Here is a 23155-nt window from a genome sequence, read left to right as displayed (position 1 = left end):
AGAGATGTTTATATGGGGGGAAAAGTGCGTCTTAGAATCGAAGAAATATGGTACTTATGGCTGTCACACTCTGGAGCAGCCTTCCTCAACCTGGGGCGCTCCAGATGTGTTGGACTGCATCTCCCAGAATGACCCAGCCAGCTGCTGGCTGGGTCATTCTGGGAGATGCAGTCCAACACATCTGGAGCGCTCCAGGTTGAGGAAGGCTGCTCTGGAGGCTGCTGCATTACGGAGAAGGATGCTTAGAGAATAGGAAAAAAAGCAAACAACCACGATTTGCCGGTTGTACTTTTAGAAACTTAAGTCATGAGTTTGGTTCTAACTACAATTTGGCGAGATGCCTGAATCAAGTCAGTTTGAAACATTTTAGGTGCCAATTGGTTATAAATGCATTTGTAGAACCTGCAAGCACAACTCCAATTCAGAAGGAAAACAGCCAAGTTTTCCCCCCCCCAACTTGGTTTTACCTCTTAACATTGTGATAAAACATAAGACAGTTGAGCGGACAAGAATATCTTAAGTAAATTCAAGCATCTGGCTTCAATAGCAACCATCCTGAAATGAATCACACATACACCCTTCTATTAATCCTTTGAAAAGGTCAGGTTTTGAACATTTTCTTGAATACGCATAGCTGGTGCATGGTTGAGGCATAGGTTTCCATGGACAGGAGTTTACTTCACCGAATGCGTGAAGTGTTATCCTCGTTTGGCATACAAATGATACACAGGTACAGAGAGGTGAGTTATAAACGGTGGGGCCAAGCAACCATGAAATTCAAGATGTACAGCCTGTGACAACAAGTAAAGCTTAAATGTATACAAGGTAAGCAGAGAGACCACAGACCTGATCCTCAATGCACTTACTGTGGTTGAGTAAGGCCCACTGATCAACAAGCAAGCATACAAAAGATGGCGCTCAATGTTCATAATGTCTTCACACCATTACATTTGAGAGAGAGAGAGAGAAGTTTTCCAAAATATAAATAACTAGAACCAGTCCCATTGTCTCCGTATTTGCAGAATGTCCAATGGAGAAGACCTGGTAGGCAGCAACAGCAGGGAGAGGTGCCACCGAAATCCTTATTCTGTAGAATCATAGAATCATAGAATAGCAGAGTTGGAAGGGGCCTACAAGGCCATCGAGTCCAACCCCCTGCTCAATGCAGGAATCCACCCTAAAGCATCCCTGACAGATGCTTGTCCAGCTGCCTCTTGAAGGCCTCTAGTGTGGGAGAGCCCACAACCTCCCTAGGTAGCTGGTTCCATTGTCTTACTGCTCTAACAGTCAGGAAGTTTTTCCTGATGTCCAGCTGGAATCTGGCTTCCTTTAACTTGAGCCCGTTATTCCGTGTCCTGCACTCTGGGAGGATCGAGAAGAGATCTTGGCCCTCCTCTGTGTGACAACCTTTTAAGTATTTGAAGAGTGCTATCATGTCTCTCCTCAATCTTCTCTTCTCCAGGCTAAACATGCCCAGTTCTTTCAGTCTCTCTTCATTGGGCTTTGTTTCCAGACCCCTGATCATCCTGGTTGCCCTCCTCTGAACACACTCCAGCTTGTCTGCGTCCTTCTTGAATTGTGGAGCCCAGAACTGGACGCAATACTCTAGATGAGGCCTAACCAGGGCCGAATAGAGGAACCAGTACCTCACGTGATTTGGAAGCTATACTTCTATTAATGCAGCCCAAAATAGCATTGGCCTTTCTTGCAGCCATATCGCACTGTTGGCTCATATTCAGCAATCTACAATCTGTAGATTTCCTCTGATACCTTCTCCTTATGCCTCTCACAAAACGGGGGGTTGGATAAATTCCTGGAGGAGAAGGCTATCCATGGCCTTCTCCACAACTGATGGTTGTGTGCTATCTCCAGTAGCAGAGGCAATAAGCCTGTGTGCACCAGCTGTTGGGGAACATGGGTGCTTTGTTGATCCCTGGTTGACAGCTGGTTGGCCACTGTGTGAACAGAGTGCTGGGCATCTCCGGATCTTTCTCCTGATGGTCACGATTGTATCTCGGCATGTCTTTCAGATATCTCAGCTTGGTTGCTTCATCGTCGTTTGAAACTTAATATGGCAAAGACTGAATTGCTTGTTTTTCCTCCTAAACCTTCTCCTCATCTCTCATTCTCTCTTACTGTCAATGATGTTACGCTTACTCCAGTCAAGGAAGCTCGTAGCCTTGGCTTTATATTTGATTCCTCGCTCTCCTTTATTCCTCATATTGAGGCAGTAGCTAAATCCTGTCGTTTTTTCCTGTATAATATTGCCAGGATTCGATCATTTTTGTCTGTCCCTTCTGCCAAGACTCTTGTTCATGCATTGGTTATTTCTCGATTGGACTACTGCAACCTTCTTCTCACTGGCCTTCCTTCTTCTCACATCAGTCCGTTGGTTTCTGTTCACCACTCTGCTGCTAAGGTCATCTTCTTGGCTCGCCGCTCTGACCATGTTACTCCACTTCTGAAATCTCTCCATTGGCTTCCAATTCACTTCAGAATCCAATATAAACTTCTCCTGTTGACCTACAAAGCTTTTCACTGTCTAGCTCCTTCCTATCTTTCCTCTCTCATCTCACACTATTGCCCCGCTCGTGCTCTTCGCTCCTCTGATGCCATGTCTCTCACCTGCCCAAGGGTCTCTACTTCCCTTGCTCGGCTTCGTCCATTTTCTTCCGCTGCCCCTTACGCCTGGAACGCTCTTCCAGAACATTTGAGAACTACAAGTTCAATCGCAGCTTTTAAAGCTCAGCTAAAAACTTTTCTTTTTCCTAAAGCTTTTAAAACTTGATTTTGTTCTGACTTTTATACTGCCTGTTTGGTGCACTCTCTTCCCCTCCTTATTGTTTTATTATGATTTTATTAGAATGTAAGCCTATGCGGCAGGGTCTTGCTATTTATTGTTTTACTCTGTACAGCACCATGTACATTGATGGTGCTATATAAATAAATAAATAAATAAATAAATAATAATAATAATAATAATGGACCCTCGGTCTGATCCAGCAGGGCTCTTCTTACATTCTTATGTAAGATACCAGGGTTGAGGAAGGGGCTGTGTTACGACTTCACTCAACATGATCTGCCCAAAAGGAAGCTTTTTTCCTGCACATAAGACGCTGCGCAAACATCAGAAGGCACTTCCGCACGCACAGCTCTCTGCAGAAGTACCTAATACACCTTACTTTGTTCATGTGAGTGCAGCCCTAGCTGAACATTACACAAAAATGGGCCATTCAGCTCTAACCACCGGTTGAAGCCCATTTCAATTACGCCGTATTGCCGAGGGGCAGAGATGGCAAAGACTGAGGAAATCGACCAAACGGCAATGAGATACATTTTCCCAAACCGCTCTCCCAGGTGCCTGCGCATTCTTTCTGACCCGAAACGAAACAACCGCTCCAGGAGTCAAAGTGGGAAACGGAGGCGCACAATAAATATGTGAACAAAGAAGGACACACGTAAAGACTTTGATTAATAAACACATCTCGCAGATAAATAAACACAGACGAAGAGGGTCAATCTATTTGTGTTCTCCTTCGATAGCTTCATAGCAAGACAGGCCCCAAAGTTATTGATCGAATACCTATATTTTTTATTACAGACAGTCTCAGAAACGGGGGGACGGCTGCTGCGTTATTGACTCCTGGATTCGCCTTTGCGTGTTTCCACCACCAGTTGAAGGAGTTCTTATTGGCTACTAATAAATCTAGTAGAAGATAGTGGAATCGAACAGGGAACTAGGTTGCTATAGCTGGGCGACCGAGAGCAAAGTAGATTTGACACAAATCTATTGCTGTGGGGGAAATAAGGATAGTGGAACTTAGCAGAAAGGCAACTGTGTGCATCACCCCAAATACTTCTCGTCTCTTTACCCAGGACATCAGAGAACTCCATATATTCCTCTTTGGTTTACACCATTTCTGCCCCCTGCTTCCTCGAGACCTTTATGATGCGATGAGCAAGATACTCACATCAGAAGAGCCCTTCTGGACCAGAACGAGGGACCATTTAGTCCAGTGCTCTGTTCACACAGGGGACAACCAGCTGTTGACCAGGGACCGACAAAGCAGGATATGGTGCAACAGCACCCTCCCACCCATGTTCCACAGCAACTGGTGCACACAGGCTTACTGCTTCAGATACTGGAGGTAGCACACAACCATCAGGGCTGGTAGCCCTTGATAGCCTTCTCCTCCAGGAATTGATCCAACCCCATTTTAAAGCTACTCTTCGCACATCCACATTTACAGCCCAATCCCTGGACATGTCCCTGGTCAGAGGCATTTACTCCCAAATATGTTCTTAAGGATTAATTAACACAAGTGAGGTGGTAGAAGAATCAGACTTCTGAAAGCTTCCCCATGTAGTAAAATCACAGCAAGAAGAAAATTAGCATATTAAGGGTGAGGCTGGGCCAGAATCTCCTTCCCTTGTATACTTGCAGGGAATCTCTCTCTCTGGCTCAGTTCAGACAACACGTTAGTCAATGTAGTGGGAAGATTCCACTCAACAGTTGAGTTTTGGGGGAACTCTCCACACAACATGTTTTAACTCCACCGTTGAGTGACTATGGGCTACTGTGGAGTTGAGTAAAATTCATTGTGACGTTTGATTGACAGTTCCTCCGCCCTCTCTCCTCCCCTGGTCCTCCCGATGGTATCCCATCAGCCAGTGCTGCAAAAAACCATCCTGTAAGCTCTCCTAGAGTGGCACCCCACTCTTTCCAGAGAACGCTGAAGCCAGTGGGAAAAGTCCACTCAACGCAACGGAAAACTCCACATAGCCCTCCACACAACACAATGGTTGTGCAGGAACTCTTCTCTGCACAGCGTGGTTATTCAGCATGGAGTGTTTTCCAAAAAAAACCCCTCCACTGTGGGGTGGAGTTTTCCCACCAGGCAATCCATTTCTTAAAAACTCGTTCTAAACCCACCGTTGAGAAACATGTTGTCTGAACAGAGCCACTGTCTCTCTTTAAAACAGGGGGCGCATTCAAAGGTGAATCACCCATCTGGCGCCTGAAGTGGTACAGCCCGGCCTCCGCTTCAAGACTCTACCACCTCATTCACATCCTTAGGTAAACCGGGCCTCAGGGGCAGCCTTAAGGGTGCTGCATGCAGTTATTTGAGCGATCTTGTGGCAGGATTCTCCATCTACCGGCCTCTGTCAATATCCGTGCAACATAAAACCCACAACACAGAGAGACAGCAAGACAGATTTTTTTTCCTTTTTAAAGGAAAACGGAGCTCAACGCTTGCAGTAAACAATCTAACGCTCCACTCACTGTCAAAAAAGCCCATTTTGTTCTGGAAAGCGTCCGCCTAATAGAGAGGCGAACCTGGGGGGGGGGGGGGGGGGCTGGACACAAGCTGCCGTTTACAGCCCAGGCAGAAAACTTCCCATCAGCCTCTGAAATAGGAGAGGAGGGGCGGCTGAACTTCAGGGCCAATGCATACGCTCTAACGCCCCCCCCACTGCCCATTTTACATCTATCGAGCACCATTTAAGTTTAACGGCAGTCATTTTACTGCAAAATAAGGAAAAATACTGCATAAAATCAGCCCCATTTCCCCTTCAAATAGCCCTCCCATCTGCCTGCTGGATTTACCTTAACCGAGCTGTACCCTGAAGACACACAGGAAATAGACGGATATTTTGCCATGCTCAAGCATCGCTCCCCTGAATTTTAATGTGCAGAACTCCCTAGCGGATTGTGTCCTATGGACAAGGCCTACCTGCCTTCCAGGCTATCGGCTGCCCAAATCTATCATTTCACCGTGCCTCACCATAGGCTGGATATTTCCCCCATAGAAATGTTGTTTTCCCCACTTAGAGACGCGCAATGTTTCATAAAACTGGTCACGCAATGAAAGAATGCAATGAGCCAGCCCAAACGGACACATTGATCAAACCTAAAAAATCAAGGATTTAATTAACAGTTGAACTTATTCCTATCCTAAGGAATAAGTTAGCACACGGAATTCTTCAGGTCGGCTAAAATGAGCACAACTATTTCCACTGCCTTCATTTCCCTCTCCTTCAAATCTCCATTTGTGTTATTTTTAATATTTCATTTTGTACGTGCGTGTGTTTATTACCCATGTCTGAAACTGCCTTAGTGGGTTACAGAAAAGTGGTATATAAATGCAATAAATAATATAATATAAGAGAAGTGTTTGCTATTGAGTGGTAATGCCTCAGTAGACCACCAATCAGTGTAGGGTAATGGCTCTGAAGTCAGTGGGGCGGTGAATACACGCTGGGTTTCAGTCCAAACCAGTCCAAACTCTAAAGAAGCTATCCAGGGTGCTGAAACCATTTTTAAGATTAGACTGCAGTACCTTGGGTAGCACTTTTAGAGTTCTGACTGAAACCCAGAGCTGATTCACAGCCCGACTGATACTATAGCCAGCAGCCTCCACTGATCCCACTAGAAATCATTTTCTAGTAAAGATTAATTGCATTTTAATATAACATTTAAAGCATATGGCGCACATTTGATTCCCCCACCGCCTTGGAATATTTCAGTTTAACTACTTCGGGCTATGGGAAAAGACTTCTCTGGTACCTACGTAGCTTGCGTAACTAACATGCCATACTTAGAAAATAAAACTAAAAGAAGTCACGGGAACAGGAAAACTTTCCAGTTGAAAAGGCGCCAGAAAACCCACATCGCTGTTCCAAGTAGGGTCTTCCTATGGGTGTCTCTCATAATGGATCAGACAAGACTAAAAAAAACAGGGGGGTATTGAAAGAACCCCCTTGTTTAAAGAATGTGTGAATGCAGCTCCAGAGATAGACAGAGGCAGACTTAGGGCTAAACTACATTTTACACTGAATGTGCCAGTGAAGGTTTTCTCTCTTTCTTTCACCCACACAGGATGGACAGCACAAATTTAGGGGAGGGGGGAGCAGCTAGATGGCAAGATTTAACCCCCCCACATCTGTGCACAGTGGTCCCTATCTGGATCAGGGCCTTGCACATTTACACTAAAGTAAACAAACATAATAATAACCCCCCCCCCTTTTAGGACCAGCTATTTACATAGTTGCAGGTTAGCCCATATTTCTTATCTCTGTAAGCCTATCTGGTTGAAGGGCAGGCTATAAATCCCAGAGAGAAACCATTCTTACAACAACCCTGTAAGGCTGCCCAGTATGATCCAACATATTGCAGAAGGAGGGTCTGAGACAGAGTGGCTTGCCTTAAGCAAATTAGTGACTTCAGAGCAGAGGTTCGATTTTAACGAGGGATTTCCACAGTCTTAGGTTAGCTTCTTAGCCGCTATGCTGACACCTGCTCTCAGGGATGCTAGGTTTACTCCCAGCCTCAGTTCAAGAACCATGTGGCTTAAAACCTGAAGTCCCATCCCAGGCTCATCTTGACTGCATCTATGGGAGGTCTTTCCACGCCTTCTCATCCAGACATTGCTCAGCTCAGTTTTGTCTATCCAATGTATATCTAAATCTTAATATGCAGCCTTGAATCTGCTTTTGCTTCTTTTAAATTTTGATTTAACTGTTTTGTTCTGTTTTTATTTTCATTTTATCTTGTACACCGCTCCAAAATTTTTCAATGGGGAGCGGTATATAAATATTCTAAATAAATAAATATTCTAAATAAAGCCTAGCTGCCAGAGCCTGCCTCACTGCTCAAGCCTGGGCCACCCCAGACGTTTTCAACTACAACCCGAGCCAGCATGGACAATGGTCAGATGACCAGAGCGGTAGTCCAAGACACCAGGTTGGAGAACATTACCCTAGGGTGTCTTGCAAAACACTGACCCATAAGCAGTACTTATGGGTCAGTGTTTTGCTAGACACCCAGTTTTTGCTAGACGTCCAGTGTTAAAGGAAGCCAGATTCCGGCTGGACATCAGGAAAAACTTCCTGACTGTTAGAGCAGTATGACAATGGAACCAGTTACCTAGGGAGGTCATGGACTCCTCCACACTAGAGACCTTCAAGAGGCAGCTGGACAGCCATCTGTCAGGGATGCTTTAAGGTGGATTCCTGCATTGAGCAGGGGGTTGGACTAGATGGCCTTATAGGCCCCTTCCAACTCTACTATTCTATGATTCTACTATGCACACAGAGACAAGGCAACACACAGTGAGATAGACACATGAAGTACGTGGGTGAATGAAGCACCCCATATCTGGTCAGGTTTAAATAGTTTCTACCTGTACAGGCATATCAAAATTGAAGATGTTGCTTCCTTCTCCTTTCACATCACAAATGACTAAAATAGATATCTATTGCCATGTTGGTCAACACACACAAGAACTCCCACAGCAGTTCAGCTAGGGTAAAGTAAAATAAATAAAATGGGCAGAGAGGAAGGGGGGAAAAAGACTACATTTCCCCCCTGGAGTTATTATACACGGAGTAAAATTAAAACAGAAATGAGGCAGATTTGCTCGAAGGTGGTCAGTTCCGTAAGAAAATCACAGCAGTGCAAAGGAGCTGCGTTTCTCGAGCAAGCCAATTACTACAGATTTTCAGCTGCTTGTTTCAAGAAAAGGCAGACACGTTTTGCTGCAAATAATTGAAAGGTTGTGGGGAGAGAGAGAGAAGAGAGAATCAGTTCTGCGTTTCAAGCTCCATTTCATGCCCATTGCCCAGGTCAGTTCAGCCAATTCGAGTTGCTGCAAGGCATAGATTAAGGCTACTTTAAGCGAAGTAGGAGGGTGGGTAGATAGACAGCTTCTTCAATGTGCCCAAAATATATATATATATTAATCTCCCCCCCCACCCGCCTCCCTCCACTTAGGAAAGTGCCGGGAACTAGTCACGATCAGCCCACTGCTGTTGAATCTCAGATCCACAATCCTCTACCAATCAACTGTCCATTTACAGAAATGGATAGGTACGGCGTTAAAGTCATCTCGGATGCCGGAAGCCCATTGCTGTTGCCGGCTGTTAGAAAGTAGGTCTTAGAATATGCACAAGTAATAAAACACAAGAAAAGGAACGGGAAGAGCATTACAAAGATGACAAGGCAGGGGTCTTCTTCCCTGCCATCTCCTGCCAGACATGTTTCTCCCAATCACCTCGGCGCAAGAAAAAAACTCAGGGCAATTATAGTACAGCCGTAATTATAAGTTTGGGATTAACAATTGGGGGCTTTGGACTCCACAGAAGATTGGGAGAGGGTGTTTTCGGTTGAAAGGGGTACGCTCTTTAGCAAATGCTCAGGACGGATCAAAGGAAGGACGTCTTCACACAGTGCATAGTTCAACTACGGAATTCATTACTAGAAGATGCAGTGACGGCTACTAATTTGTTTGGCTTTAAAAGGGGGTTGGATACATCCCTGGAGGCAAAGGCTATCCATGGCTACTAGTCCTTATAACATAATCAGCATCTCTTAGCACTCAGAACTACAAGTACATTGGCACACAGCAAGCCAGGAGTATGACGCCACATGGAATTACAGACTTAAAACATGTCTAAAGTAGCATTCTCCAACCGGTTGCGCTTTAGTTGAGTTGGACTACAAATCCCGCCATCCCACTCAGCATGCAGGTTGAGGAAGGCTGGCCTAAAGTACACAGGAATTACACACTGCCGAAGTACTATAGGTTTTCCACAATAGCTTAATCAGCATTTTGAGAAACTAAAGGTGAGCAGAAGCTAGAACGGAGCACCTCTAAAAGAAGAGACATAAGGACAGAGGCGAAGTCACAACCACAATCTCAAGACCAGCTGACACAAAGATGACAGCAAAGGGCTGAACAGCATCAGCAACCAATCCGACGGAGATCCCATACAGTCAAACCAGGCCCATACTGCGTTAGGTGCACCTCAACCATCTGTGAGCAACTTGCATTGTAGCACAGCCAATAGTGGAAGAGGACAAGAGTTCTGGGTCTCCAGATTGGCCTCCAGGTTGCCCACCTCTGACTTAAACCCACTGAAACCCAGGAGCTTTGGTGTCTCTTAACTCTGCCCAGGTTTGCAGCCATCACATCTGGGCCAACCCCCTCTGCCACCTCTTAGCCCACTCCGTTTCTCCAAAATACAGCTAAACATCAACTGAACTTCACTTCCGGCGTCTCCAAAACCTACGTGACATTTGACAAGTGTTCCTAGCGGGACGCAAAGCTTTCTTTTTAATCGATGCAGCGCAATACCCCCCATTTTCTTTCATATGGGGCCACAGAAACGCCTGTGCGTAATTCCTATAGACCAGATTATTCTTCCGCCCCCATTAGAGATTCCAGCGGCACTCTGTTCTTTCATGAGCAGAACTCCGGTCAACAGCAAACATCGCTCCCGGCTGAGCCGCCCCAAATAATACCATAAGCAGCAAAAATAAAGAAGTGGGGACTTACTTCCGTCATCCAGGGGTCTTTTTACTCCGTAACCGTAGACTGAGGGGTCCACAAGTGGGGCGGAATTATTCAAGTGAGGAATCTCTCCAATTTTAGTAGCCATTTGCTAGAGGGGAGGGAAAAAGCAGGAAAGCGTTAGAACAGCTGCTACTAGATAGTTGCACAGCAAGGAAAGGCTTCCCCAGCACCACCTAAGATGCTCCCAACGTTCCTCCACACGCTAGCACAGACTTCTGCAACCTGGCCTGCGATTCCCGTAAGCTCCAGCAGCCAACAGGCGGGGATGATGGGAGTCTTAATACAAGAGATACGAACCAGGCTGACCAAGACATGGAATCTATGCAGATGAAGGGGCGGGGCCAAGATGACAGGAGGAGGCTGACAACCAATGGCCCAGGAGTCAGGGGCCAGAAGAGTTTTGATACTCATCTGAGGGCAACTCTTTTATTTTCCCCCATATAAATGAACAGTTGTCACTCATTCCACTACAGTCAACATCTGAGGCCCCATTCTGAGTGCCTCCTAGGAGGGAGATTTGGAGGATGGCAACAAGGGAGAGGGCCTTCTCAGTGGTGGCCCCCTGACTGTGGAATATCCTCTCCAGTGACGTCTTCGTGGAGCAAGATTTAGATCTTCCTCTACTCCTAAGCATTTCATAGCCCAGGGCCTTTGATTGTTAGTTCAAAGGTTAGTTCTTGTTTTTGTTTCATAGAATAGCAGAGTTGGAAGGGGCCAACAAGGCCATGGAGTCCAACCCCCTGCTCAATGCAGGAATCCAGTCCTTTGATGATTTTAATTGCCCCTTTCTCCACTTTTTTAGGTACAATGACCAGGCCTGTACACAGTATTCGAAGTGCGGTTTGTATAGATTTGTATAAGGGGAGAATGGCCTCGGCCATTTTACTTTCGATTCCTCAAACCGGCGGTTTTATTTTCTATTCCGTATACTGCCAGTTTTATTTTCAGTTCCTTTATTTTCCATTCTACTTACAGCACAATTATTCATTTTTTTAAAATGGCCGCACTTGTCAATTACTACAAATCATTAGACATAAACTGGAAAGTCAAGTTAACTGATTAACTCTCTATAATTTCAGCACACAACACACACACACACACACAGACACCTCGAATAAGAAGATCATACCATAGCCTACCTTACAGGGCTGCTGTAAGCGTTACTGAGGTGATGCATGTCGACGGTGAGCAACTTGTGGTCCTCCAGATGTTTGACTCCAACTCCCATCAGCTAACATGTGCAATAATCAGTGATGATGGGACTCTGAGTCAAACAATATCAGGAGGACCACATAGTAATATTTGATAGTAGGGACTCTGGGATAGATCAAATGAGTTTGCTTCAATCATTGGTTCATCCTGGGATTTTTGTTTTGTAAAAATTGACTAATTTTAAGCTGACAGGCTGTTTTTAAAATGGTTTACGTTGTTTTTCCCACTGACGATTTGGGTATTTCTATATTTTAGCATTTATGGTGTGCTGGGAAAGTAGAATCTAGAGGCAGTCAGTAGGCAGGGATTAATACCATTTCAGACCACAGGCCTTTTAAAATGTTTTCCTACAAAATATTCCATGAAAAGAATAACTAAGACATTGGGAAGAAAAGTTCTGTTCTGGTCAAGTCAGTTCTTTTCCCCCCCAGAGAGAAGTTTTGTTCTATTGATTTATAAATCTATCACATTTTTCCCTGGCTAAATATGAGCTAGGCCTGCCACCTGACTTACAAATTAAAATGACCGGGCAACACAAGGGAAAGGAGGGAACGAATGAAAAAAAAGAAAAGGGAGGCGAACAGCTTTTAAAGCCAGAACAGATGGAGATCTTAAATGCACTTTGGGAAAAGTTGATCTTCCTTCGGTTGCTTTTGCCTCTAAGGTAGGGGAGCTTTCTAAAATGTAATCCTCTCGCTGCAGTCTGGAGCGATACAGTCCTTTTTGCTGTCTTATTTTGCTCCATGGGTAGACCAGAGCACATCTGTTGCCAAGATGGTGGCGTGTGTAAATGTTTAATTAGTTGCAACAGATCTCCTGCGCTGGGTTAAGTGCCGGGAAACTGTGAAGTTTAGAAGTATTTGAACGGGCGGAGAGAGATGGCTCTGGCTTAAGTCTCCCAGGCTTGCCTTGCCTCATCTTGCTTGCAGCTGTCCGGCAAATGTTGCAAATCCAGCTTATGTAATACAATGCCCTTGCAGCATGAGAAAAGGAGACGGCGGGAGTGGACAGCAGAGGCTGATGCACGGCTAGGTGACATAATTGGGGAAAGGCAGAGGAGGAGATGACACAAGCAGAGCCAGACCAGCAAAATAACTGCCCTAACCCTCTCAATTAAAGGAAGTCCAACACTCTTAACATGTCCACAAAGTTCACACAAGCATAAACAAACCTACATTTGAAGTCAGCGAGAGCAGCACTGCGCAAGCTCTCCGCTGCGGTGTTGTTATGCCAGCTAACCCACTTATCTGAGACTTTTGAGGCAGGATAAAGGGCAAACACACACTCACACACACACACACACACAGGTAAATGGACAGTTCTCACAATAAAGGGCCGGTTTTCCCAGCGATCGGTTTCGAGGCTATTTAATTTGTTCATAACGGAATAACGGGCTCAAGTTAAAGGAAGCCAGATTCCAGCTGGACATCAGGAAAAACTTCCTGACTGTTAGAGCAGGACAACAATGGAACCAGTTACCTAGGGAGGTGGTGGGCTCTCCCACACTAGAGTCATTCAAGAGGCAGCTGGACAGCCATCGGTCAGGGATGCTTTAGGATGGATTCCTGCACTGAGCAGGGGGTTGGACTCCATGGCCTTGTAGGCCCCTTCCAACTCTGCTATTCTATGATTCTATGATAAGTGAGCCGGAGTCAGGGACCAGCTCTGACAAAACTGCAGGGATGGCAGCAAACTGAGGCTGGTGGGAAACCTTCCAAAGGACTCCTCCAGCAAAAAAAACGACAGAAGTTAAGTGTTATGGGAGCAGGCAACTTTTTTGTGAGTAACTTTGCTGAACTTACGTGCGAGGCGGAGTATTTCCAACGGCCGAAAGAAAGCCTGTTCCCTCCCTGACACACACACACACCATTATTATTATTATTATTAATAATAATATTATTTTGTGGTTTTAAGCTGCCCCGTGAGATCACACAACAGTAATAGAAAGAGCAAAGAGCTGAAGGTTCTCTGCATTGCAAATCCATCAACGTTAGCTCTGCCCCACAACTTTCTCTCAATGAAGGCACATGCTTAGCTTCTACTTTTTATGTGTGTTGGAATGGAAGGCATCCATCCATGAACACCGGAGGAAGCAGGAAACAACAGTATCACTCAGATGGTTATTGCAGCGACCGGGGTGTCCTCAAGTACTCACAGGACTCCCGTAAAGTCCATTGCACCAGCTGCAGAGCTAAGATTATTATTATTATTATTTATTTATATAGCACCATCAATGTACATGGTGCTGTACAGAGTAAAACAATAAAATAGCAAGACCCTGCCGCATAGGCTTACATTCTAATGAAATCATAATAAAACAATAAGGAGGGGAAGAGAATGCACCAAACAGGCAGTATAAAAGTCAGAACAAAATCAAGTTTTAAAAGCTTTAGGAAAAAGAAAAGTTTTTAGTTGAGCTTTAAAAGCTGCGATTGAACTTGTAGTTCTCAAATGTTCTGGAAGAGCATTCCAGGCGTAAGGGGCAGCAGAAGAAAATGGACAAAGCCGAGCAAGGGAAGTAGAGACCCTTGGGCAGGTGAGAAACATGGCATCAGAGGAGCGAAGAGCACGAGCGGGGCAATAGTGCGAGATGAGAGTGGAGAGATAGGAAGGAGCTAGACCGTGAAAAGCTTTGAAGGTCAACAGGAGAAGTTTATATTGGATTCTGAAGTGAATTGGAAGCCAATGAAGAGATTTCAGAAGTGGAGTAACATGGTCAGAGCGGCGAGCCAAGAAGATGATCTTAGCGGCAGAGTGGTGGACAGAAACCAATTCTGGCACTGGATTTTTGGAGGAAGGTAAATATTATCTTGTATATCACATTGGGACACGCAAGTCTGAATTCACTATGCAAGTTGACCTGGAAAACAGGCCAAAAGCATTGCAAAATTCACACCGTGTTTACTTAGCGTGATCAAATACATGAGTGATTCCAACACCCGCTCTGAGACTTCCGACCCCACTAATTGCCCCTTATCCGGTTTTGACTACCTTTTACTCTCTCCAAGAAAGCACACGCACACACACACACCCGATAGTGCACAGGACCTTAGTGGGGATACTCAAGAGATAATTGCTCTTATTTTATTTCTGAAAGGGCCCCCCAAATACTCTGACCCACGACCTCAAAGAATTTGCACACAGCATTCCTATTAGCCAAAGTATTCCATGTATTTCTTGAATTGTAGCCCTCTACCAATCCAGAGGGCAAACCGTGTTCTGAACGGAGGGTTTTGCCAAGAGGCGCTTGTGTCCAGAAAGACTCCAGATTCAGAACTGCAGCAGGCCAGTTCTGGCCCATGAACCAGGGGCTCCCCTCCCATGATATAAAGACTGGTTTATGCAGCAGACCTAAAGAGACCTCCACATGGTCAGAAACCCTGACTGTAGAAGGTATCTTTTGGTCTCTTCATCCACTCATTGACTAGGTATTTCATTCGAGAACTTTGTCCACACTAGTGCACCGATGTGCTAATCCCACCCCCAAAGTTTTAAAAAAACCTGATCCCAAAGTCATCAGAATCCGCACTACTTGGGAAAAGCCATGCTATGGAATCTGCAGGTTGGATTCACAGAATCCAACCTCTCTATTTGGCCCTGGTTACGCCTCATATTGAGTATTGCGTCCAGTTCTGGGCCCCACATTTCAAGAAGGATGCAGACAAGCTGGAGGGGGTTCAGAGGAGGGCAACCAGGATCAGGGGTCTGGAAACAAAGCCCTATGAAGAGAGACTGAAAGAACTGGGCATGTTTAGCCTGGAGAAGAGAAGATGGAGGGGAGACATGATCGCACTCTTCAAATACTTAAAAGAAGAGGAACACAGAGGAGGGCCAGGATCTCTTCTCGATCCTCCCAGAGTGCAGGACATGGAATAATGGGCTGAAGTTACAGGAAACCAGATTCCGGCTGAAAACTTCCTGACAGTTAGAGCAGTACGACAGTGGAACCGGTTACCTAGGGAAGTTGTGGGCTCTCCCACACTAGAGGCCTTCAAGAGGCAGCAGGACAACCCTCTGTCAGGTATGCTTTAGGGTGGAGTCCTGCATTGAGCAGGGGGTTGGACTCGATGGCCTTATGGGCCCCTTCCAACTCTATTATTCTATGATTTTATGAAATGTTACCTCATTTGAATCTATTGCAAATTCCTCTGACGTCTCTGGATTCTGACTGGTGCTAGCCCGCTCTCAGTACTATTGCACGCTGGCCAACACCCAATTCTTCTTCAGGCAGAGGGGGGAAAGGAAGACATTGCAATTTCCTTTTCCTTATGCTCTACTGCTGGAAGAAGAATTTGGGTACTGACAGCTGGTTGTGTGGGCTGGTGTGAAGAGTCTGGAATGGAGATCTCCAGGTGACCATAGCACCTAGCAGAATCAATAACTCCTACAGTCAGGCTTGGGGTTATTTGGACCACTGCCTTAAGACTATTTATACAGGGCTAATTTGCCTCAAACCAGAGTTTGGTTAAAAAGCCATTAGGCAGAGAAAGCATCTTACAGGAGCGGATGGAAAACAGAACCAACTAACCCACAAGGTTTTAATAGTGTTTTACTTACTGGGAATTGTCAATTTCAGTTCAGGATGTTAAGAAAGAAATCCTACGGTCCCTAGAGAGTGACTGGGGGACAAAGGATTGTTCCGTGTACAGGCTCCAACTTCGGAGCTGGTAAACTGCACCAGCTATCGCTCCACACTCAGAAACCTGAGCACGGAGAAAGGAAAGAAGGGGTCTTCCGGGCAGAGGGAAGGGACCAGAAAAACTTTGCTTGCCCCAGCCTCCTTCCCTCCCGCTCTGAAGCACAGCGACTAGCACTACGCTCCGGCCACCCTTCGTCAGGATACTTCGGAGGCTGACGACTATTACCGTAGGACTGTGCCCTAAACCGCACAAAAACGATCCGGAGCAAACGACTGGTCTAGAGACAAATGGCTCCGATTCCAAGGTGACTAAATGGTACTACGGCATTCTCTTTATAGAGAAAATGGACTTATGGGCACCTCTGGCAATCTGAGAAACTATTATGGGCACCACCACAAAATGGCAGCCATAGGAGATGTAGTTAGTCACCAACAACTCTGCCCCAAAGACTGACCCGTTTCCCACGTATCGAGAGGCCATCGTGGGTGGATTCCTCTTTTTGTTGTGGTGGTGGCCGCCATTTTGAATATTTAAACCACTGTGGGAGCACATCATAGCTTGGTGTTATGTGCGAACCAGGCAATGATGGGTTGTTTGGGTGGTTAACAAGCCACCCGCAACCCTAAACTAGCCCATGGGTTATGGGTGGTTTGTCAACCACTCCAACAACTCACACTTGCTGGGTTCACATGTAGCGTCTCCCGACCCCGTTGTGGCTCAAATATTCAAACTGGCCATTGCTACTACAACGAGAAACCCAGTGGGGAAATTCATCCACTGACGTTTCTCTTTAGGTGCAAAAACCAGGTCGCTAAGTACAAGGCAGAGGTGGGGTCTGAGCCACAACACTCTAAACAACTCCTTTGAACTTAGTTTCCAGCACCACAGAAACCTATTTCATAAAAGGCAAACTCTGCTTCTCACCCCGCCCTTCCACCAGCAAACTCATTTGCCCCCATGCAACTTTCTCACATTCAGAGTCACCACACACAGATGTGCGCTCTCTCTCTCTCTCTCTCGTCTTCACTTCCTAAGAATGTCTGAGTCCCATCACATAGTCAAGAGGCATTCATGAGAAATGAAAATGGCAGCAGCTGCAGGCCTTCACTTTGCTTTGAAGTGATGCTAGCCACTGGTAAGAAAAAGTATTATTTTTGAAAGAAAGGTGGGAGTGGAAGGGTAACTCGGTGGGCACCAGCAGAAGTGTCTGGGAGCATACTGGTGTCTGTGGACACCACGTACCCTAGCCCTGATCTACACAGGCACTCACACAGATATGGATGTGTCAACCATTACAGGCAGAGGTCTACAAAAATGCTTGCCGTGGTGAAAATCCCATCCTCTCCTGGTGAGTGTGTACAGCCCTCATCCCTCCTTCTGAGCTAGGTGCTCACGACAAAGACAAGCCAAGACGGCGAACCGTCCCACAGTCAGGCTGTACTTTGGAGGGCAGCATAAAAGATGACGCATGATGCTTTTGCTACCTGTTGAAGGGCATGGGTGGCTGGCTCTTAAGAATCAGCCACCCCTTCCTCTAGTCCGACCCTACAGAGAGGGGCTGGGGCTCAACAGAGCTACACTGCACTGCCACACTCTTCTCAAACTCCATGCTCAGAAGTGGGGCTAGGATCCTTGGGTGTTGCCACTGTACTTTGGAAGCAGTCTAAGGGAGCAATCCTACGACCACTAAACACTGTCTAGAGGGCGATAGGATTTTTCGGTTTCTGGGAACTGAGTTTGGGAACTGAGCTCAGTTCCCAGAAACTACACCCCCAACCCCTCCTTCTCATAGCCAGTGCGGTTCTCTCTGTAATGGCGCCACACTTGTAAACGGAGCATGAAGACAGCGTAAAGGGGCGATCTTGGGGGCAGGGAGGGGAGGAGACCAGCTTCCTGTGCATGCCCCAGCCTCCGCACCACTGCCCCAAAGCTTCCCAGCTAGACATACAAAACCCCACATCTAGCCAAAAACGCAGAGGGCCCAGAGGACTGAGTCAAGGGCCACCTCCGTGCATAGGATACTCATATGTCCTCGAGTTTGGGGGCCAGTGAGGACCCATACGATTGCGCCCTTAATGGCTCAAAAGTACAGAATGACAGCCTCCAGTCACCCTCTTGATCATGGGGCTCAGGTGAGGGGGGCAATTGTCCTTACACTGTATTTGACACAGAGGGCAGAAGCCTGGCAACCGAAACACAGATATTAAACTGCTGATGCAAGAAGTAGCAGAAAAACAAAAAAGGGGATTAGACAAATGCATGGAAGATAAGGCTATCGACGGCTACCAGCCATGATGGCTATATGTTGCCTCCAGTATCAGATGCAGTATGGATATTATGTACACCAGTGCTCTTTTAACTAATTTTATGTATTATGTTTTATTTAGTGTTGTTCCCTGCCTCGATCCAAAGGGAGAGGCGGGTAATAAATATATTATTATTATTATTAGCTGGGGAATACAAGTGGGAGTATCTATTTCACTCATACCCTGCTCCTGGACTTCCCATAGGCATCTGTCTGACCGTTGTGGGAGGCATTTGGTCTGATCCAGTATAGCCGCTGTTACATTCATATGCCACAATACTTGTTTTGTGTGTGTGTGTATATGTACAGTAACAGACTCATACAGCCATCCCTCTGGCATCTCCCATCACATTCAAGGCATAACATGCACTGTGGACAGTCACACACCTAAATTATCTTATTCCCCCTGCCGTTCCTTCCCAGGAGCCAAAACTAGACATCCCAAGAGAGATTTTAAAGCCATTAAAGAAATCTATGGTGGAGCTGCATATTGTGGATAGCACAGCTAGGGGACCCATGGCCCTCAAGGTGTGACTTAATGAAACTTCCATTACTCCTCGCCACTGGCCAAACTGGCAGGATCATAGAATCATAGAGTTGGAAGGGGCCTATAAGGCCATCAAGTCCAACCCCCTGCTCAACGCAGGAATCCACCCTAAAGCATACCTGACAGAGGGTTGTCCAGCTGCCTCTTGAAGGCCTCTAGTGTGGGAGAGCCCACCAACTCCCTAGGTAACTGGTTCCATTGTCATACTGCTCTAACCATCAGGAGGTTTTTCCTGATGTCCACACGGAATCAGGCTTCCTGTAACTTCAGCCTGTTATTCCATTTCCTGCACTCTGGAATGATGGAGAAGAGATCCTGGCCCTCCTCTGTGTGACAACTTTTTAAGTATTTGAAGAGTGCTATCAGGTCTCCCCTCAATCTTCTCTTCTCCAGGCTAAACATGCCCAGTTCTTTCAGTCTCTCTTCATAGGGCTTTGTTTCCAGACCCTTGATCATCCTGGTTGCCCTCCTCTCTCATCAGGAGCTGATGGGAGATGAAATCTAGCAACTTTTCAAGGGCCGACCCTCTCCCCACTTCAGTTCTGGTTACTCTATTTCAAATTATGATATTATGAAGCTGGAAAAGGTGCAGAAACACATCCAAAATGACCAAGGGGCTGATGCAATTCGACAATGAGAAAAAGTTACATTTAGGCCTTTAGCTTAGGGAAGAAAGCAAAGTCGCAGCATGACAGACTTTTATAGAATTGCCTAGTTTCTCCACACCGTGCACAACATTGCAACCCAGGGTTATCCAGTTAAGCTGACCTGCAGTAGATTCAGCACGGGTGGGTGGGTGGGGGGAGTAGGTACTTCTTCACAAAGCATGTCACTGATTTATAGACTTTACTGCTGGACATCAGGAAAAACTTCCTGACTGATAGAGCAGTACGACAATGGAACCAGTTACCTAGAGAGGTTATGGGCTCTCCCACACTAGAGGCCTTCAAGAGGCAGCTGGACAACCACCTGCCAGGGATGCTTTAGGGTGGAGTCCTGCATTGAGCAGGGGGTTGGACTCGATGGCCTTGTAGGCGCCTTCAAACTCTGCTATTCTATGATTCTATGAAAAGGTGGTGACAGCTATGGACTTACACTGCTTTAAAAGGATATTGGATAAATTCACGGAAGAGGTGAGGTCTGTCAAAGGCCACTAGTCATGATGGCTGTATGTGATCCAGAAGTGGTTAATGCCTCTGAACACCAGTTACTGAGGGAAAATAGCAAGGGGGGGGGGCTACTGGCAGGCTACAGGGGAAGAAACAGGAATGCCAGACAAGGCTGTTTCTGGCTTGGCATGTTTCTTATTAAGTATGGTCAGGAAGGTGGAACCTCCATGTCTAGAGACAGTCTATCTGACTATACCAGATGGCAAGTGGTGGGACAACTGCAAGAGAGGCCTGTTACCTTCAATCCCTACTTATGGGGCTCCTGTGCAGCCACTGGTTGGGGTGGGGGTGGGAACAAATGCTAGGCTAGAGATATGCCTTTCATCCTAATCCAACAGGTGCTCCATCTGTTATTTTTATAAAACAGAGTTTAGAAGAAAAAAGGGCACTGGTGTGGTGTAGTTGTTAAACTGGGTTTGGGGAGACCTTGTTTCATGTCCCCCACTCACAGCCTTGAAGCTCTCTGGGTGACTTTGGGCCAGTCACTGACTCTCATCCTAACCTACCTCACAGGGCTGTTGTGAGGATAAAATGGAGCAGAGGAGGAGAACCTTGTAAAAACCATCTTGCGTTCCTTGCAAGAAGGGGAAATGGTGGGGTATAAATGTCATAATAAATACAGGTAAATAAATAAAAGGTCGTAGTTGTCAGAGAGCCACAAAGTCCACTGGGTGACTTTGGACCTGTTGCTGATTCTTAGCCTTGCCTACCCCACAGGGTTGCTGTTGTGAGGATAAAATGGAGAGAAGAAAGAGGACCATCCATCCTTGAAAAGAAGATGAGATACAAGTGTAATAATAATAGAAAAGTCCTCACTTGGCCATGAAATTCAATGGGTAACTTTCAGCGGCGACCAATTCACAGCCTAGCCTACCTCACAGGGTTGCTGTGGTGAAGATAAAACGGAGCAAAGCAGAACCGTATAACCTTCTTCGGGTTCTGTACAAGAGGAAAAGACGACAGGAACGAAGTGTAGTGATAACTTTCGGCAGCCACCGACTCACAGGGCGGCTGATGTGAGGACAAAACGTCGAGAAGCAGGGCCAGACAAGCTGCCTTGCAAGGGGGGGAAAAAGGAGGCAGGAGAGCCGGGCAGTAATAACTCCCGGCAGCCACCGACTCACAGCCTAGCCTACCTCACAGGGTTGTTGTGGGGAGAAAACGGAGGAGTCAGCTAGGGTGACCCTATGAAAAGAAGGACATGGCTCTTGCATCTTTTAACAGTTGTATTGAAAAGGGAATTTCAGCAGGTGTCATTTGTATATATGGGGAACCTGGTGAAATTCCCTCTTCATCACCACAGTTAAAGTTGCAGGAAACCCTGCCCTCTTTTAAATCTGGTCACTCTAGTATAGCTCCTGCAGCATTAACTGTTGTGATGAAGAGGGAATTTCACCAGGTTCTCCATATATAGGGTGACCCTATGAAAAGCCTCACCCTACCCGGTGCCTGTTTACCCTACCCAGTGCCTGTTTGCATTCTCTTTCCCTCCTTATTGTTTACTACAACTTTATTAGATTGTAAGCCTATGCGGCAGGGTCTTGCTATTTACTGTGTAATCTGTACAGCACCATGTACATTGATGGTGCTATATAAATAAATAATAATAATAATAATAAAGCAGGACAGGGCTCCTGTATCTTTAACAGTTGTATTGAAAAGGGAATTTCAGCATGTGTCCTTTGTATATATGGGGAACCTGGTGAAATCCCCTCTTCATCACCACAGTTACAGCTGCCCTCTTTTGCAACTGGTCAAGAGGGCAGCTTTAACTGTTGCCACGAAAGGGGGGGATTCCACCAGGTGCTGCATGCATATAAATGACACCATTTCTCCACAACTGTTACAGATGCAGGAGCCCTACGTGGGGCCGCCTTACCTGGGCCTCTTTGGACACCCTGGGAGAAAAGGCGGGACGGGGCAAGTGGCCCAAGAGGCGAGAGAAAGAGACACAGAGAGAGAGAGAGAGAGAGGGGGGGGGGAGGGGAAGGGAAGCGCCAGGCGGGGCTTGCGTTGGCCCCGGGGGAGGCCCTGCCGGCGTCGCAGCCTCCCACCCCCCTCCAGGGGCGGGGGATGATGGGAGTGGTGGCCTGCCAGATGCCTCGGGCCTAGCGGGGGCCCACCTCCTCCCCTCGCTCCCGGGCTTGTCCAGGAGGCGCCGGGCGGCCTCCGGCTGCCGAGAAGCGCCCAGGGAGGCCTCGGGCTCAGCCGCCTGCTGTCAAGCGCCGCCCGGCCGGGCCCTGCGGCCTTCTCCTCCTCCTCCCCAGGCGGACGTCGACGGAGGCCCGGCCTCCTTCCCACCCCCGGCCTCCCCTTCCCCCGGCTCCCGCAACCGCCGCCGCCCCTCTTCTCCGGCCACTCACTCAGCCTCTCCGTCCTGCGCCCGGGGGCTCAAGCGCGCTCGCTCCTCTCGCTCGCTCTCCGCCTGGGGACCCGTACCCGGAAAAGGAAATCCCTCCCTCACTTCCGCCGGAAAACGGAAGTAGAACGAGGGAGGGGCCCGGCGAGCGAGCGAGCGAGCGTGGGGAAGAAAGGACGGCGTCCCAAGCGAAGGGGAGCAGTGCGCGTGACGTCACAGCGCGGCCAGAACGAGGCTGAGGGCGAGCGGGGCCTCTGCTTCCGGGGGAGCCGTCACGTGGCCAGGGCGGCTCCGCGTGGCTCGCTAAGAGGGCCCGAGGGGGCGTGGCCCAGCAGGGCAAGAGGCGGGGCCTCCTCCTCCTTCCCTCCCTCCTTTTAATCTGATATCCCTTTACCTACGCCAAAGGATTAAGGCGGGATTCATTTATTTATTCATTTAAATTTTCATTTATGCCAGCTGAGAAATTCAGGCTTGTTCCAGAATTTGAAGAAACTTATTTTATTTATTTATTATTTTATTTTTTAAAAAATGAATTAAATTATTTATTTATTTATTTATTTATATAGCA

The 23155-nt window shown here is 46.9% G+C and overlaps 1 protein-coding gene across 2 annotated transcripts in view; it reads right to left on the bottom strand.

Moving 5' to 3' along the window:
• The window catches only part of FUBP3 (far upstream element binding protein 3), a 61868-nt gene extending 39175 nt beyond the window's left edge, over positions 1–22693 (bottom strand). For both annotated transcript variants that reach the window (XM_063144548.1, XM_063144549.1), the window contains exons 1-2: positions 22592–22693; positions 10338–10443 (exon numbers count right to left, since the gene is read on the bottom strand). In XM_063144548.1, the coding sequence (XP_063000618.1) occupies positions 10338–10440 (103 nt within the window). In that variant the 5' untranslated portion in view covers positions 10441–10443; positions 22592–22693. The remainder of the gene's footprint in view (positions 1–10337; positions 10444–22591) is intronic.
• Positions 22694–23155: the final 462 nt, after the last annotated feature.

Source organism: Elgaria multicarinata, chromosome 19 (assembly GCF_023053635.1).
Source record: "Elgaria multicarinata webbii isolate HBS135686 ecotype San Diego chromosome 19, rElgMul1.1.pri, whole genome shotgun sequence".
In the NCBI taxonomy this organism is placed as follows: domain Eukaryota; kingdom Metazoa; phylum Chordata; class Lepidosauria; order Squamata; family Anguidae; genus Elgaria; species Elgaria multicarinata.
Note: the sequence above shows the minus strand (reverse complement) of the source record. Positions and strands in the feature narration are given on the sequence as shown.